The sequence below is a fragment of the Sinocyclocheilus grahami genome, unplaced genomic scaffold (assembly GCF_001515645.1).
Source record: "Sinocyclocheilus grahami isolate Dianchi unplaced genomic scaffold, SAMN03320097.WGS_v1.1 scaffold114.1, whole genome shotgun sequence".
Lineage (NCBI taxonomy): Eukaryota > Metazoa > Chordata > Actinopteri > Cypriniformes > Cyprinidae > Sinocyclocheilus > Sinocyclocheilus grahami.
This window is the reverse complement of record NW_015505293.1, coordinates 277904-297415: the sequence shown is the minus strand read 5'-3', so window position 1 is coordinate 297415 and position 19512 is coordinate 277904. Positions and strand designations below refer to the sequence as shown.

The window sequence follows — 19512 nt, the reverse complement described above, 5'->3', positions numbered from 1 at the left end:
TTAAAAATGCCATAGTTACTACAAATATTAGACACAAATATCATAAAAATAAATAAAATAGGCATACCATAGTTACTGCAACTATGTACAAATGTCATAACAAATAAAAAATAACATTACTGCAGCTACCAACAGAATAATAAACTTATAGATCTATTAGCTCTCACTATAAAAATTATATGAAATAAAATGTGACCCTGGAGCATAAAACCAGTCATAAGTCGCACGGGTATATTTGTAGCAATAGCCAACAATACACTGTATGGGTCAAAATGATCGATTTTTCTTTTATGCCAAAAATCATTAAGATATTAAGTAAACATCACGTTCCATTACAATATTTTGTAGATTTCCTACCATATATGTATCAAAACTTAATTTTTGATTAGCAATCAAGCGTAGCGTTAGTTCTGGCAGGTCACGTTAGTCAAGCTCGCATCAGCTGATCCCTATCAAGCTATGGGAATACGACACCTAAGTATTCATATATAAGGTTCCGCAGTAGTATCAGCAGTTTTCGCATTGCTCAATAGCTAATTACCCTCCTCCATCCCCAACTCCTCCTCTGTCAGTCAGGATTCAGCCTTAGCGATACATTTTCATCAGATATAGCGCGTTTAATAGGGTTGTAAACAACACGATTGTGATAACACATTTCCTAACGTGACGCAAGGTGGCGCTAGTGTGTCATTTATAACCATATGTTTCCGAACTTTGTAACAGTCGCAGGAAAACTTCGGACATAGTCTCGGGATTTGGGACATGCAGTATAAGTAACATCATCTTCAGACGTCTGGGATGAAGAAATGAATGAAATCGAGGTATTGTGAAGGTGCTGTATTGAATCGTAATCCTCGTTAGCTCGCTGTTGTTCTACCGCTCATGTGATCCTGTTGTTATGGCACAGCGCTTTCTGATAACGGAAAGGAGACGGACAACTTAAGAAATGTAAAAGTTTTCGATAATTATTAATAGGTGCCATTATAGTTTTCTAAAATCATCTAGTAGAATTGTATTTAAATAATATGCATTTCTGATAAGCTTTTAGAAAGAGTGTCTTCTATTTAGGGAAGCTAATGCATTACGGAGACCTTACAGTTTTCGCCGAAATAAGCTAACGTTACTACAGCTATTAGCCACAAAATCATATCATATAATAAAATACCATAATAATTACTACAGCTATCCACAAATGCCATGTAAAATAAATAAAATATAAATCCCACAGTTTATACATCTATTAGCCACAAATATCATTTAAAAATGCCATAGTTACTACAAATATTAGACACAAATATCATAAAAATAAATAAAATAGGCATACCATAGTTACTGCAACTATGTACAAATGTCATAACAAATAAAAAATAACATTACTGCAGCTACCAACAGAATAATAAACTTATAGATCTATTAGCTCTCACTATAAAAATTATATGAAATAAAATGTGACCCTGGAGCATAAAACCAGTCATAAGTCGCACGGGTATATTTGTAGCAATAGCCAACAATACACTGTATGGGTCAAAATGATCGATTTTTCTTTTATGCCAAAAATCATTAAGATATTAAGTAAACATCACGTTCCATTACAATATTTTGTAGATTTCCTACCATATATGTATCAAAACTTAATTTTTGATTAGCAATCAAGCGTAGCGTTAGTTCTGGCAGGTCACGTTAGTCAAGCTCGCATCAGCTGATCCCTATCAAGCTATGGGAATACGACACCTAAGTATTCATATATAAGGTTCCGCAGTAGTATCAGCAGTTTTCGCATTGCTCAATAGCTAATTACCCTCCTCCATCCCCAACTCCTCCTCTGTCAGTCAGGATTCAGCCTTCTGATTCTCCTTTGAATCAGACTAAATCTAAAATGTGTATATAACATTATTGAACTTTAACGATATCTGCAATACATTTATGTTGGTTCTGTTCTGTTTACCCTGGGGGGGTTATCGCTGCTCTCCCTGCTCTCATCCATGCTAGGCTGCATGGATGCGCAGGGAGTTCTTGCTCAGAACAGAACTATACCGCCAATCCAAACTGTATGCTAATTGTCAATCATCTTTGACGATAGTGGTCCTGACAGAAATAAGCATTGCTAAGAACTTCATTTGGACAACTTTAAAGGCGATTTTCACAATATTTTGATTTTTTTGCACCCTCAGATTCCAGATTTTAAAATAATTGCATCTCAGCCAAATATTGTCCTATCCCACACACCAATGGAAAGCTTAATTAGTCAGCTTTCAGATGATGTATAAATCTCAATTTCAAAAAATGGACCCTTATGTCTGTTTTTGTGGTCTAGGGTCACAAATGACAAAGATATTCATAAAGGTTCTTATAAGCTGTTTGATTTTACATAATATTTTTGTTAAGTAAAATCATAATATAAGCCAACAATTCACCTGAGGTTTTTATTTTAGTGTTTTAAAAATGTTTACAGCGCCTGACAGAAATAAGCATTGCTAAGAACTTCATTTGGACAACTTTAAAGGCGATTTTCACAATATTTTGATTTTTTTGCACCCTCAGATTCCAGATTTTAAAATAATTGCATCTCAGCCAAATATTGTCCTATCCCACACACCAATGGAAAGCTTAATTAGTCAGCTTTCAGATGATGTATAAATCTCAATTTCAAAAAATGGACCCTTATGTCTGTTTTTGTGGTCTAGGGTCACAAATGAAGTGAAATCATAATATAAGCCAACAATTCACCTGAGGTTTTTATTTTAGTGTTTTAAAAATGTTTACAGCATTATTTGTTTAAGGTGAACTCAGCAAAATAAACAGGTCAGATGCTGCACAGTAATACAGAAACAGGCCACCAACCACATAAAAAAATTTCCCCAGAGGCAGTACTAACACACTGATTACGACATTTTAAACAGACACCACCTCTGTTTTGGCTTTTACCTTCACCCGCTTGAGCAGATGGCCTGATCCCAGAGCCCCGTCCCACAGACTGACAGGACGGAGAGCAGAGAGATGGAAGGTGCTTGGGAAATTGCATTCGTGCTCTTCCAGGTGTGGCTGTCCATTGTAGTGGGGCTTATCGTGTTACCTGCCATGTTTGGTGTGTCCCTGGGGTTCACAGATATCTACATCAGGGTGCTGGTTAAGACACTGGAGGTAAAGGCGCTAAATCATATCTAATTTTAAAAGATATATGACTATTAATTGCTTTCCATATCTGATCACAAATAAATTAATTGTCGATGCAAACTTAGAAAACGTTTTTCCTTTACCTAGACCTGACAGAAGTTGAAAATGCCAAGACAAACTTGCAAAAGAGGGTCAAAAGGCATAAAACTAAAATACATTTCATCATCAAGAGTTTTGTTTTTAGAACAGGACGTATTGAGCTTTGATTTGTACATGACAGTTTAAGCAATCCCTGAATATAGGAAGCACTGTGTTAAAGGTTACCTGAAAATAAACTTGTGATCTGTGGCAGTGGGCGACTCTCAGGATCCAAAGAGGACAGAAGGAACAGCCAACACTGCCATCACAGTCAGCCAACGGTGAGTGAAATGAGGATGTCTGTCAGTGCAAAAATATTTGTAAGTGCAAAACATCATGTGCATAAAACACAAGTGTTCGATCTCAAGATAATGTCATGTGAAGCCACAGTTTCCTCTTTGGAATTATTGATGCTGCATATTAGACAATAATTAAAAAGTCTGCTTTAGTTTGCTGCCTTTGTTGTTTTATTTATGTATTCCTTTCTAGCATCTAGGCAGTCAGTTTATATGATAACAAATGTCACAAGCTTTCTGTTTTAGTTGACACAACTCTTTATATACAGTAAGAAATTAATGTTTGAAATGCATTTATTATTGGCCGGATGCCTGTCAGTCATGGTCAGTCTACTGTAATTGATATTGCAGCAAGTGGCAGATTTCATCATTTCAGTTGATCTTATTTATGAACTTTACCCGGCTCCAAGGTTTTTTTGCTTGGATCCGGAGCTCAGGACACACATGAAATCATGCTTCCATTATTATATCCAGATTAAAAAAAACCCAAAACAAATCAATTAATGTAAATGGATGGACATAGTGGTGCTCCACAAGCATTGTGCAGTTTTCTCCTTCTCTGTCTGGTCTCATTTCAAATTCATAATGTACTCTCAGGGATCATTGAGAAAGATGATGGCTCTATGGAGGAGGAGATCGGAGAGCTGCGACGATCCCATCCTAAAAATCTGGTGGGGGGAGACTTTACAATGTGTGATGCCTTCTATTTCTGTAAAAAAGGCATTGAGAACATTGTTGAGGATCAGGTGACTCAGCGCTTCACATCGGAGGAACTGGCTTCTTGGAACCTCCTCACGCGAACCAACAACAACTTTCGTTACATCAGTGTGCGGCTTACCATCATATGGGGCCTGGGAGTTTTTATACGTTACTGTATCTTGTTGCCTCTGAGGTGAGACTGGAGATATATTTTATTCATCAGATGACATTAATTTATCGACGATGCATTAAATTGATCAACAGCATTAAATGCATTAAATTGATGACATTTTTTACAAATGTTATTCTTTTAAACTAATCATCATAGAAAACTGAAAATAATGCATCATGGTTTCCACAAAATATTAAGCAGCAAAACTATTTTCAGCATAATAATAAGAAAAATTTCTTGAACACTAAAGCAGCATATTAGAATGACTTTGCATTACAGGAATAAATTACATTTTGAAATATATTAAAGGGGTCATATAATGCGATTTCAATTTTTCCTTTCTCTTTGGAGTGTTACAAGCTCTTGGTGCATAAAGAAGATCTGTAAAGTTGCAAAGACTAAAGTCTCAAATCCAAAGAGATATTCTTTATAAAAGTTAAGAGTCAGCCACGCCTACCTAAAACGGCTCGTTGTAACACGCTCCCACATACCTACGTCACTATGTGGGAAGATTTGCATAACGCCGCCCAAATGTTCACGCAAAGAAAGAAGGCGTAACTTTTATTCTCGCTGTAGTATTGTTGTTGCCGCCGCCGCTATGTCGTGAAGGCGCTGTGTGCTTCGTTGTGAAAGCGAAACTACTTTGTTTGGCCTTCCAAAAGAGGACTATATCGCTTCGTCATGCGTGGAGCTGCTCCGTGCTGGTCGCTGAGGAAATACTTCAACTTCGCGCTGTCGATCGCCGGATTGGCTTTCAATGTGGACGAAGCAGAGTCCAGCCCGGGGTCATCACATGTGGTTGCCGCAGGCATCACAATATGGTAAGGGACGTAACATTTCCGTCACACGCTTGAGGAATTCGGCCAATCACAACGCACTGGATAGCTGGCCAATCACAGCACACCTCGCGTTTTCAGACCGATGAGCTTTGTAAAAATCGACGCGTTTCAGAAAGGCGGGGCATAGAGGAGAAACAATAATGTACAGTATGTGGAAAATAATGTGTTTTTTTTTACCTTAAACCACATCAAAACATTTCATTACACCAAATACACCAAATAATGTTATTTTTAGCAGCATCATATGACCCCTTTAAAATAGAAAACTTTATTTTACAATGTAATAGTATTTCAGCATTTAGAATAGTTTTTTTATTACATTAAAGCACATTTCCCACTCCCATTTCTCATTATTGTGACCTGGATGTCTTTTTTTGTGATTCCCCCATATATTTAATCAAGTTATTGCTCTTTGTCATAGGATCACGTTGGCTGTTATCGGATTGAGTTGGTTGGTGATTGGAACTACTATTGTTGGATTGCTACCTAGCAGCAAGTAATTAATATTGCATGACATAATTAATTATATCATACCCTCTTGTATTTCATTTATGGACTGATTGAATAAGAATTTTGAAGTTTGTTATATATGGATGGAATGCTGATATTTAATTTCATATTAAAGTTTGAAGAAGCATTTCCTTACGGGAAGGGTCTGTGTCTCTTTCAGTGCGAAGAACTGGCTCAGTGATTTGGTTCATATTACATGCTACAGAATATGTGCCAGAGGCCTGTCTGCTACCATCCGCTATCATAATAAGTGAGTCACTGCTTCATTTTTGATCCCAGTCTTTCCACTTTGATCTCACTGTCTTCCGTTTCCCTCTGCTTCTCTGTTTTTCTGCAACGGGGTATATATATATATATATTTATATATATATATATTCCCCTAAATTTTTATATTCATTTAACACATGCCTAGAAAAGTTATGTGGAGTTTTTTGCACTTTAAATAAAGCACAAAAAAATCCAAACTGTATTTTGCAAGCCAAATGAATAAAAGATGCTGAAGAATGACTGAAATGGATACAAGCAATTCAGCAACAACATAAGAGACTTTTAGTAAGAAATGCTAGAAATTATGAAGGCTTACATTTGATTCTGGTAAAACTGAGATTGGGAAAGGAGAATAATTATGTCTCATTGTCATTCTTGGCCCATGCACACACACCTCTTTCTTTTTAACACTCCCTAATATAGTCAAATGACCATTGTTTCTTATATGTCTCATGGGATGCATAACAGAGAGAATCGGCCGAAAAAAGGAGGTATCTGTGTTGCCAACCACACTTCCCCAATTGACATTGTCATTCTGGCGAATGATGGATGTTATGCTATGGTGAGTCATGCTGACTATATCAGCGGTGTGACATTGTGTGTCTTTAGAGGGTCTCAGGTGTCTTTACCGCAATTTCATTGTCCTCAGGTAGGTCAAGTTCATGGAGGCCTCATGGGGGTCATCCAGAGGTCAATGGTGCTGTCCTGTCCCCATGTGTGGTTTGAGAGATCCGAGATGAAAGATCGCCATGCAGTTGCCAAAAGGTGACAAAGTGTGTGTTGATCAGTCTTGTGGAGTATAACATGTCCTCGCTTAGGACATAAATCCTAAATTTTGCTGTTTCCACAGGTTAAAAGACCATATTGCTGATAAAACTAAGCTGCCAATCCTGATCTTCCCAGAGGGTAAAAGATATATTCATGTGATTGTGTCCTTATACAAGTCTCTAGTAATGCAGTAATTATGCAGTATCAATCTACTACAAACAAATATATAAATATGGAAGCTTGTTTCTACCATTGAAAAAAAAATCTCACAATATAAACTCAGAAAATGTGAGATATAAATTAAATAATAAATTAGAATTGAGAGTTGTAATTACCTTTTTTTTATTCTTTATTCCATGGCAGACACAAAACAAGACAAAAAAAAAAAAGATTTAATGATGTAAGGTTTAAACTCATACGTTTTCCAGATTTATAACTTGCAATTCTGAGAAAAGAAGTCAGAATTGTAAGCTGTAAACTTGTAATTATGAGAAGAATATGTTTTTAAAAAAAAACATTATTTCTGTGGTGGAAACAAGCTTCCATATAGTATAAATCATATAAATGATAATATACATATTTATTTTCTATGCATATTACACATATTTATTTGAATAAATCTCTGTCATTTGTTATCCTATTTCCTATGGTCTGTCTTTGTGCCTATTGTAGGAACTTGTATTAATAATACATCAGTCATGATGTTCAAGAAGGGAAGCTTTGAAATCGGTAGAACTATATACCCAGTAGCAATCAAGGTATCCAGTACCAACAACATAGTATTTTCCTACAGCAGTATTACGGTTACCCTCTAAAAGGGACACACCTCATGTACTTCTCTCTTTCAGTATGACCCTCAGTTTGGAGATGCCTTCTGGAACAGTGCCAAGTACAACATAGTGAGCTACCTCCTCAGGATGATGACAAGCTGGGCCATCGTGTGCAACGTGTGGTACCTCCCACCTATGACTCGACAGGTAAGCAGAAACATCAATCTATCCTTTCTCCAAACTGCTTGTCCTTTGTAAGGTCATAGGGAGGCTGGAGCCTAAGTAGAAACATGAACATAAACTTATTTGTGTATTTAAACATGGGTACCATAATCAAACCTGTTTAAAATCATCCCAGAATGCACCAGAGCTTGCAGAGCTCTAGTATAAGCATAGGGTTACTACTAACTACTTTAAAGAAGCTTAAATCTAAGATAGGTGTGATTTGTTTAACACTTTTTCCCCACTTCCATTTCTGTTATTATTATTTAGTTTTAATGGATTTGTTGAGGATTTTACACATCTAAACTTTTGACTGGTAGAGCCATGCTTCCTATCTTTTTATTGCATCTGTGTATCTGAATATGTGTTTTGTAGGATGGAGAGGATGCGGTTCAGTTTGCTAACAGAGTGAAATCAGCCATAGCACATCAGGGAGGACTGGTGGATTTGTCCTGGTAAGAATACAAACAACCCTGCACAACATATTTCAACCAAATATTAGTATTAAAAAAGAAAAAAAGGGGAAAGTTTTTAAAAATGGTTTTACATTTACAAATATTTGACCCTGGACCACAAAACCAGTCTTAAATCGCTGGGGTATATTTGTAGCAATAGCCAACAATACATTGTATGGGTCAAAATTATTGATTTTTCTTTTATGCCAAAAATCATTAGGACATTAAAGGCAGGGTAAGTGATTTCTGGTAGCCAATGTTGATATTTGAAATCACCAAAACAAACACGCCCCTACCCCAAAAGGGTCTTGCCCCTATTTTGATAGCTCTGCCCCACACATACGTACGCAACCCAGGCAACGATTAGTTCTGTGAACGTGAACGGTGCGGCGCAACAAATCCCAGACAGAAAACTGCTGCCGGGTTCTATTTATGACGTGCTGACACACATTTCAAACGGTTTTCAACGGTCGTTAAAACAGACTTTAGCTGTTGTAGACACGGTGTTACTCACCTATTGAGAAGAAACAAAGCAACCTCGGCGTCCGATCGCAGGCCTCCGCTCCTTGAGTTCTCTCCAGCGCTGGAAAGCTGATCCGATATTTACACGGGTCCTACTTCTTGCCTTATCGTTCCGCAGACGTTTTCCTCTTTTGTTTTTTATTCGCCATCTCTATCTTTCTGTCGCTGGGCTCGGCTAATGTCCGTCCCATGCACTGAACGCGCTCTCCTCCACATCACGAGTAGACACGCCCCTTATTGCTGATTGGCTACAAGTTTGTTTTGAAACAGAAACCGAATCAGTTTTCTAAAGTGTTTTTGAAAAATCACTTACTCTGCCTTTAAGTAAAGATCACGTTCCATGAAGATATTTTATTTTTCTTATTTTTCTTATTCTTACTGTAAATATATCAAAACTTAATTTTTGATTAGTAATATGCATAGCTAAGGACTTTATTTGGACAACTTTAAAGGCGATTTTCTCAATATTTAGATTTTTTTGCACCCTCAGATTCCAGATTTTCAAATAGTTGTATCTCGGCCAAATGTTGTCCTATCATAACACACCATACATCAATGGAAAGCTTATTTATTCAGCTTTCAGATTATGTATAAATCTCAATTTCGAAAAATTGACCCTTATGGTCCAGGGTCACACACTCTCTCACACACACACACACACACACACACACACACACACACACACACACACACACACACACAGACACACACACACACACACATATATATATATATATATATATACTTATTTAGTATTTTTTTATACTAATTACTATGATTGTCATTTTCAACTCTGAAGAAAACATTATGATTAAATGTGGACTGTAAACATGCATTGTTTTTTTAAATGTCTGTAGAATGCCTATAGAATGTATATTTACTAGTGAATGGCAAATATGATGGCCAATATAATCTCGACATGACCAAATATTGGCCTGGCTAATATGAGTATATCCCACTTTTTTTATATTCATAAAGTATAATTGTTTGGCAGGGATGGAGGACTGAAGAGGGAAAAGGTGAAAGAGTCATTAAAGGAGGAGCAGCAGAAGATGTACAGCAGTATGATCGTAGGCTCGGACTTTCATGAAGCCTCTGTTGGTCCCGCATAAATTTCATCTCACACTATTTATGAACTTGATCTTAAAGTGTGAAACACTTCTAGCTCAGGGACTGGACACAATCATTCAGCATCCATCGGTGTTGCTCCTTATGATTCAGCCATATCTTTTTAAACTTGAAAATGTTTTCTTGAGATCTGAACTTGTCCTTCTTTGTTTTTAAATATGTACAGAAATCTTAAAATTGTGATGATATATAGTCACAAGACATGCTTAAACACTCAGACTTTCACTTTGTTCTCAAGCGTTGCTGGGAGTTAGTTGTTGTCTCTAGATTCCCTCACAAAATATCCACTTTGTGCATGTTCATATTGTATTTCTCAGGTCCAGTGGGCTGTTCCTTTTGAGGACACTAGAGGTCACTGTTACCAAATGAAAGACACATCAGACAGCTCACTATAGTGATTGCCTTTCCTAATAAAATAATGAAATTAAATATTCATCTCTCCAAGCATCAATCGTTTAATTTCACATGATATTTAGCAGTCCTATTATAGTAGCCTACCGCTCCTGTTCTCAAAGTACACAACGTGAGCAAAAGCAGCGTAGAATGTAAATACACAATTACATTAAGCCTTTTCGGCCCTCCGCGAAAAGGCAAATCTGTCTCCCTGGTGTCAATTAGTGATGGGTGATGCACAAAGCACCATTGAGCTCTTGATTGCAGCAGCACCAGCTCATTTTACTTAGAGCTCCATTGAAACGTCTGCCATTATAAAGTCATTAGGCGCTAAGATTTCGCTGCGGAAAGTGGACAGAAAGTTTCCCAGCACGGGGAAAAGAAGAGGGTGAAGTCACAGTAAATTCAAAGAGGAGACGGTGAGCAATATGTGCTTGCGGCGATGGCAGTTTAATAAAGAAAGCATAGAGTGTGAAATAGAACATAGTTATTCTCTGGCACAGAGGGCTGGAGCAGGCTTAGCTTTCTCTCTTTCTCTCCGTCTCATCCTGAGACGATCCACAAGCCCCCGCGAAAGGCAGCGGCGGGCTTTAATAACAGTCCTGCAACTTAAATTGCTTGAACAGAAATGTTTGTTCTCCCCTAACAGGATTGTAAATTATTAATCGGATCTGAAGCCGATTTTATAACCTGATTGTTGAGGTGGGATTCTCCACGAGCAGTGCTCTGGCACACCATTTACTGTGATGTATGTGTCTGCACATCTTTATATCCAATTTAATGTGATTCGGATAGATTTCAAAGCGACATCATAAAAAGCATGGAAGTGACCCCGGCAGAGCCTCGAATGTAGACTCCGAGCGACAGGCGGCCACGTCTCGGTATTTTGATTCGATTTTCCCGATTTCTGTTTTTACCCAGATGTGATCTATACAAATGTAATGCCAGTACACTCAGTAAATATGAATGAATCACTAAATTAGATCATTTTCCTGGAGAATGTAGTTCAAGCTGGACATCATTTTAAATCACAGTTTGCCTGGAACTGACTGGCTTACCTAATCAGAAGGGTAAATGACCTCGCTTCTGCCTTGGACCTGCCATTAGTTAGAGCCGAATGTTTTTTAAATACATTGGTCCACCATCTTTTCTGTGACTCGAGTGGACCTCCTACACTAATGCATGAGATCTTGAGGTACAATACGTCTCTGAGGGAAAAATCAATAGAGGAATACTGGAAGAAGTGTTCTGCAGACTCTCGAAAAGCTCGGCACCTCACGAGGAGTTTAGTGTTTTAGAATATGCTCAAATACAACCTGGATAAAGCATTAGCCTACACATGATTGGAAAGCATCTGCTCATTCTTTGCATTTGAATTAAATCATTTACCTCAGGTTTTTACTGATGTTTACATGTCTTATTTCGTTAATGTGAGCAGTGCATTGCACAAATGATGCTTCTTTGCTTGTTTTCAGCAAGACCTGACTGAAAAAAATGGATTACTGAAAACATATACGGTCCAAATCAAAGAGCTGGCGGGGTGTCTGAGGAGAGGAAAAATAATACAATGAAAGAAGTGTGCTCGGCTTTTGTCGTGGCCTTAGACATGTCCTCTCCTGGACCATAGCTGGAACCAAAGGATGTGCATGATGCTTTAACATGGTACACTGTGAATCCAGCTTTCAAAACATGTCTCATAAGTGTTTAAATGCAGCAAAGAGCAGCATCTAATATATACGTGATATATATATATATAAGGAAAAAATTTGTAAAAATATAGTTATATATAGATTTCATTAACTTTAAAATGAAGGTAACACTTTCTTCAAATGGTGGGTTAATTATGCGGTTGATTTCATCAACACTGTCTACTGTATATTGGTAGGATACAAGAAGAGAAATCATAAGCCCAACTCATTTGCAATTCTGATTAACATACCTTAATGAAACAGGCTATAATTGGACCACATTGATTTTTTTCCCCCTTTTTGATTGAGCTAAAATGGAGTCTGAACTTCTTTGAGTCTGAGGGCTGATTGATCTGCGGCAAGATTCAAGACTATTCAGTTTGAAAAATAATTATGTTCTTATAATCAGCTGGAATTTTGAAACAGCATCATTGCTTAAGATGAATCTTTTAATTCAAGGTGTACAAGTTTCCTAACTAAGGCATAGACATGGGGGTTATTATAGTTAAAACTAAAACAAAAAGTTACTTGAAATAAAATAAATGGTAACTGAAATAAAATAAAATATAAAACACTTTTTATTTCCCAAAGCAACATTTCTCATAACAAAATTACTAAAACCTGAACTGAAATTAGAATAAAATGGCAAATGTAAAATTAAAATCTGATTCAAAATATCAATAAAAAAATATAATAGTACCTAAATGCTACTATAAAATAAAACTGATTAAACCAGGCTTAAATTAGTTAAAAGTAGATGCATGCCAAAACATTCAAAAAGACTAAATAGCATGATTTTTAGATACTGATGTAAATTAATTGCACATAAAGGAAGGGGTCAAATTGGCTATTTTTAAAATCTGAGTTTAGTTTTACAGTCTGAGACAGTATTGCAAAGTAACTTTTAAGGAACCAGACGGTTTGAAATGATTCAGCTCAAGTAACAAGATCATAAATTGTTGCTTTCTGTGCATATGCATGTTTCTCTTTTTATGGAGAGGGAGGCAGAATTTCACCTTGAATGTGAGAGCTGTCGCGGTTCACCGTTTCAGGCGTTTTACGCTTTACTGTGATTGCTTTTGTTTTTCGGGTCAGCTCTCATCTATGCCTGCAACTTTTCCAATTTATCAGGACTTGTTATATGAAGACAAAAGCTACAGTCAGGCGGCAGCGCAGGCATTTAAGAAACAGCAACAAAGATGTGGAGTGGCACACATTCATGCTTGGTGAGCAGTGCTTATAATCACACCTCCGTGAAACACACTGTGCAAGTTCATCAAATGAATAATGAAATAATGGTTGTGGTCCATTAATAGAAAATTATCCTGCCTCATGATTAATTGCATTAAACTTATGAAAGTGTGTTTTTTGTACAAACCAAAGAGAGGAAATGATGGATGATGAGGAGGCATGATGAATGAAGAAAGGCTGTGAACTAAATTGAAAGTGTACTCATCCGTTCTCCGCTCAAAACTAATGATGAATTGACCATGTCACATTGAACAATACACACTGAGCTTTAAACATAAACCCGGTTTGAAAGCAGACACGGCCTCAGCAGGTACAGATCCTGAATCACGGAGAGCATACAAAATTAATGATTTTTTTCTGGTTATTGATGCTATTCTCTTTAATTTCCACTTTGAGGTCAACAGGGAAGACTGATGTTGAGCATTTTAATATGAATGATATATATATAACTTCTACAGATTATCAAGTGATTATATTTCTGAATGCATTTAAAAATACTGTGGAGGCTAAATACAAAACCTGAAATCACTTACAATGTGAGCAGCCATCAGTCCAAATAATCATAAATAATAACTTATTAATAATAGTAACTTATCTAAAAATGCAAAAGTGGTGTTTAAAGGTTACATTTACAGTTGGGGTAGAAAATATTATTTACTCAGTATAAAAAAATTAAAATGTCAATGGAAATTGATGTTTGGAAGAAGTTGTGGGTGGTTGATGATCAACTGAAATGGCCATAATTAGTTTCGTGATTAGGTTACAGTTATTGAAAAGTGTCTGACTGTTTTCTTCAACTATAACTTTTTGAATCTGACCGTTATGATATTAATAACCTCTATTTCAAACTTTCTAGATTATGCTTATCTGTTTTGATTACCCTTTGTCTCATTCCCTAAATCTGACTCTTTGTATCGGTTTACAAAGGAAGTTGGGACAGGCAAAAAAATTGAGTAATTGACAAACTGCCAAAGTTACAGATGATCAAATCTATATTAAGACAGCATCTGGCCGGGCTCCAAGCAACATTGTGTATTGTAAATAATATTGCCATCTGTGAGGTGCTGACAGTTGGGGATTAAGAAATTACATGATTGTAATTAATGTTGAGAAGATAAAAGATGTAAAGCGTGCGTAAAAGTTCCTCTTCTTGTTTGGTTGATTACCCACCCGTCATGTGACCAATCAAGAGTGATTCTCAAACTTTAAACAACTCTTCAACATGGAAATATATACTTGGCATTAAAAAAATCTGCACTATTGTTTTAAAATATATATATTTTTATTTTCAATATACACGACCATTCAAACGTTTGGGTTTGGGAAGATTTTTCAATGCTTCTGAAAGAAGTCTCTTATGCTCACCATATTAAAAATAGAGCAAAAAACAGACTTTTTAAAATGACTGTTTTCTATTTAAATACATGTTTGTTTATTACCCACCCGTCATGTGACCAATCAAGAGTGATTCTCAAACTTTAACCAACTCTTCAACATGGAAATATATACTTGGCATTAAAAAAATCTGCACTGTTGTTTTAAAATATATATATTTTAATTTTCAATATACACGACCATTCAAACGTTTGGGTTTGGGAAGATTTTTCAATGCTTCTGAAAGAAGTCTCTTATGCTCACCATATTAAAAATAGAGCAAAAAACAGACTTTTTAAAATGACTGTTTTCTATTTAAATACATGTTTGTTTCTATGATGGCAAAGCTGAATTTTCAGCAGCCATTACTCCAGTCTTCAGTGTCACATCCTTCAGAAATCATTCTAATATGTGACCCTGGACCACAAAACCAGTCATGAGAGTAATTTTTTGTTTAAATTGAGAAAGCTGAATAAATAAGCTTTCCATCGGTGTGTGGTTTGTTAGGATAGGACAATATTTGGCCGAAATCTGGAATCTGAGGGTCCAAAGAAATCTAAATATTGAGAAAATCGCCTTTAAAGTTATCTAAATGAAGTTCTTAGCAATGCATATTACTAATCAAAAATTAAGTTTTGACATATTTATGGTAGGAAATTTACAAAATATCTTCATGGAACATGATCTTTACGTATATCCTAATGATTTTTGGCATAAAAGAAAAATCAATAATTTTGACCCACAAATAAACACATGCTACTTATCACTGGTTTTGTGGTCCAGGGTCACATATGCTGATTTGATGCTCAAGAAACATTTCTTATTATTCTTATTATCAATGTTGAAAACAGATGTGCTGCTTAACATTTGTGTGGAAACCATAATATATTTTTTCAAGATTCTTTAATCAACAGAAATGTCAAAAGAACAGCATTTTTGGAAATATACATCTTTTGTGACATTGTAAATGCCTTTACTGTGACTTTTTTAATCAATTTAATGTGTCCTTGCTGAATACATTTTCTTTTCAAATTTCTTACTAAATAAAGAAATAAAGAAAAATCTTACTGACCACACACTTCTGACCCCAGAATCTTTAAAAAAAATAATTGTATTTATATTTAAAGGTAACTATGATAAACATTTCATTTTGAAATATATTAACACTGCAATAATGTGTTTTTTCCCCATATCACAGCCAAACACAAAGGCTTTTGTTAGGTCACAGAGAGACCATGATGGCAGTCACACTATGTACTTTCTGCACCAGGCCAAACCGCCAGAGCGCTGCTGATATTGAAATGCACTGCTTCAATTTCATCTTCTCCAAAGAGAGAGAAAAAAAATGAAAACAGAGGCAGAAAGTATCAGCTCAGTGAAGCCACACACTGCAAGTTCACACAGAAATGAATATTCTCTTTAATTTGTCGGGCTGCGACGGGTTTGGAGCCCCCAAGACAATGTTGATGGATGATGTTTTAATGCTGCTGAATGTTATTTTTACCGAACAGGGAAAACGATGAATTTTTACTTCATTGGCAATGATCGTGCCCTACGCATAAAAGTGTGGCAGGCGTGCGTCGCCCATGAATAAGCGCCTCTCGCAGCAGATGTTACTTCGCTGAAAGCAATTCTTCAGATAAGATTTGCAGAAGATTAATTGTGTACAGCTGTTTCATGGCCCGGTGCAATCTTAATACATTTATGATAAGTTTAAAAGCTCACTAGACGCAGCAGACGCTCCCAAGTGAGACTGCATCGAGAAAGGCGAGCTTTATTCCCACATCTGGATTCATATCCTCCATCATATTCATTATTGCCTTTGTGCCAGCCGCCGACGGCAGCGCGGCTTATTATTGTGCAAAGTGCAACAGCGCTCGAGTCCTCTACCCGATTCCTTTATCGCCTCTTTCTTTCTCCTCGCCCCATATTTCCTTTTTGCAAATTATTCAAATCTGTGCAAATGAGTTGTTTCCATTTCTCGCCCCTCTGGGTGGAAATTGAAAGTGACCCGGGTTGACCCTCCTCCATTAATCGTGGCAAATTGCAGCAAGTGCACAATCCGGATCATAGTAATGGTACAGGGTCCCCCAATGACTCATTAATGAGGGAGATATGACCCAGCTGGATTCTCTCACTCACACTAGTTAAGAACAATCATGGTGTTATGACCCAAACCAGGGGTCTTATGAAGTAGCTTTTCATTTTTCCGAGGATGAACAATCGGCGTGCTCGGCCTGGTCATGTGCCAAATGTTCCACGTATGGAGCCAGTTATTCAAACGAGGCTTTTGAGATTCCTGAGTCAAAAGAACAGCGGTGAGAGGATGTGATCTGGCAAATGTTTAACCTGGAAAGATGGCAGATCCCCTGAGGATTGCAGGGATTTTATTTCACCTTGCATAATAATGGCTGGAAAAACTAACTCAAATATATCATAATAATGCCCTTTTCTGTCTGTCTTCAAACAAAATGTAAGCCAAAGCAAACCGCTAGAAAGTGAAACTGGACTCTATGCAAGACTGCCACATAAAAATTATTATTTTCAAATAAGGGTGAAATGATTCATTTAATGGGACATATATTTATGACATTTGCATAGTGTAAAAGGACATTATGTATTGTACATAATACACACAGCAGAGTTATTATAGATAACTAAAACCACAAAAAAGTTACTTAAAGTAAAATAAATGTAAACTGAACTGAAATGAAATGAAATAAAAATAAAACTTAAAATGTATTTCAACTGGTTTGCAAGGCAATATTTCTCATTTTCATTTAGTTTAGTACATTTAGTACATTTACTTGATGTAATAAAATAGCTAAAACTAAAATTTAAATAAAAATTAATAAATTATATCGACATTAAAAAACACTACTGAAAATGACAAAAACACAAAATTGCTCAAATGAAAATGAAACGAAAAATGTAAAAATAAAAACTAACACAAAAATATTAATAAAAAATATAATATGATCTCAATGACACTAAAACACTACTGCTCAGTGTTAACTTCGACTGCAGTGGTATCATTACATTTAAAATAATACTGTTAAAATTAAATACAATGATCACTCTCTATCATTATAGTAATAAAATAAAATAAAATAAAACCCACAAAAATCAGAGAATTGTAGAAAATGATTTAATGACCTTTGAGACCCCCAACAAACCGTGAGGGTTAAAAACTATGTATCTTATGTTGTGTTATGCACATCACTAACACTGATCAGTCTCAGATATCATTGGCCCTGCCCTGCTGTCCAACACATCTGTGCCATCATCATCACTCTCATAACTGCGCTTCATATTACTTCCTTGCACATTAAAGTGCAATAAAAGCCAGTTGAGTATTAACTGACAGATATGTCATAAATAACACAGACTAACCTTGAGTAATGTCTCACTTCACAGCCACCTTGTGAATCGAACATGACTTAATATGGTGCAATAAAATGAAACCTTCACTTCATAAATTTGCATGATTTATATGAGAGGTATTAAATTAATTTAAAGCTATGAATATGCAACAACATGAAACCGATGTAGCCGCATAATGTTAATTTTTTCCCAATATGATGAGGGGGGGGGGACTTAATTAGCGATTGGTTGCTATTTCCTTCTACTTTTTGCTCAGGAGGAAAAATAATTAACTTAATGAACTTAATTACTCTCCTCCACCAATGCAGTTTGCTTCTCATTTCACTTGCTGGGGCGAAACTTCATTTTATAAATATGTGGAATTATTCAATCCAGATGTACGTGACTTACTACAATTTTATGGCGACCCAAGATGTATGAACAGGAAGCCAGAACACATTCAGCAAGATATTTGCGATGTACATCTGGAGAGGGGAACACCGAACCATTCTACGCGTCATCAGTGTTAAATGATGATCCAGTTTAGGATGTAAAATGTGCCAGACTGCATCGCCAGCAACCAGCCACCAATAAATTCTCCTTTCGCTAAAAATACACACGGCCTGTGTCCGCCGTCCCTAATCGGACATCATCATTCCGCTCCACCTCCCGTCCCACCTGCACACCTTCACTCAGATAACTGTCACGTATGAAAAATAGGATGCCTCCTTAGCAAATGCCTCATTCTCTGCAGATTATTTACTTTTAATGGGCAGGAATGAGAAAAGCACTTAATATGTGGTCACTAAAGATGTGATTTATGGGGTCAGGGGAGCGATAGTGGCACCCACCGTTTTTGCTCTTTTGTTATAAATCTATCAAAGCCCAGGGATTTTTATAACAAATTGTGTTACAAACATTCCTTCTGGAGACAAATCGCTCAACAGAAAATTAGATTATCTATTTCTACTCCTTTGGTGTACAGATAGAATAGACCTGCTTAATATAGGAATTTAAAATGAATGGGAGTCATTTACTGTAACATGCTATTAAAAGGAAATGCTCAGAAATCAAATATGTATTTATATATTAGAGTGTGTCATCTGTTTGACATTGGAAGGCTAAGACTGTATATTATAAGCAACGTTTCCTGCATATGCTCCCCTGTTGCTGAATCTTCAGTGCCACAGCAAACAAAATCATGTTTTACCGTGCAGTGATTGTGAGTTTGCAGTATGCATTGAATGTGATGCGATAAAAAGGCTGTGCATCACTAAATAATGGTAAAAAAATGTTGCTCACGCTGCTGAGTCACCTCCTCCCACAGGGGGGTTGAGTGACATTTACTCATGTGGAGTAACTCAAAAGGGTCCTATTGCACATGGAAGTCTCTGAGAAGGCTCAGGCTGCATCATCTAGAGACGGCAGAGCATAGCCTGCCAGGGGAAACACAGCCCTAGTAACTGTACCGTGGAAATACACATATGGGATCCCAACAGGGCCACTCATATGGGCACTAGCCTCACACCAGGTTTCAGGAATT

At 36.6% G+C, this 19512-nt stretch overlaps 1 protein-coding gene across 2 annotated transcripts; it reads left to right on the top strand.

Moving 5' to 3' along the window:
• The first annotated feature begins 656 nt into the window (after positions 1–656).
• On the top strand, positions 657–11681 carry LOC107589233 (glycerol-3-phosphate acyltransferase 3). 2 transcript variants are annotated; one of them, XM_016277606.1, is made up of 13 exons: positions 657–821; positions 2944–3141; positions 3467–3533; positions 4146–4440; positions 5680–5754; positions 5929–6018; positions 6504–6597; positions 6685–6800; positions 6886–6941; positions 7476–7561; positions 7652–7780; positions 8171–8250; positions 9767–11681. In XM_016277606.1, exons 2-13 carry the CDS (start codon positions 2998–3000, stop codon positions 9882–9884), a joined length of 1350 nt encoding a protein of 449 aa, XP_016133092.1. In that variant the 5' UTR covers positions 657–821; positions 2944–2997; the 3' UTR covers positions 9885–11681. The 2 variants fall into 2 exon arrangements, with proteins under 2 accessions (XP_016133092.1, XP_016133091.1); XM_016277605.1 differs by having other exon boundaries at positions 657–832.
• The last annotated feature ends 7831 nt before the right edge of the window (positions 11682–19512 follow it).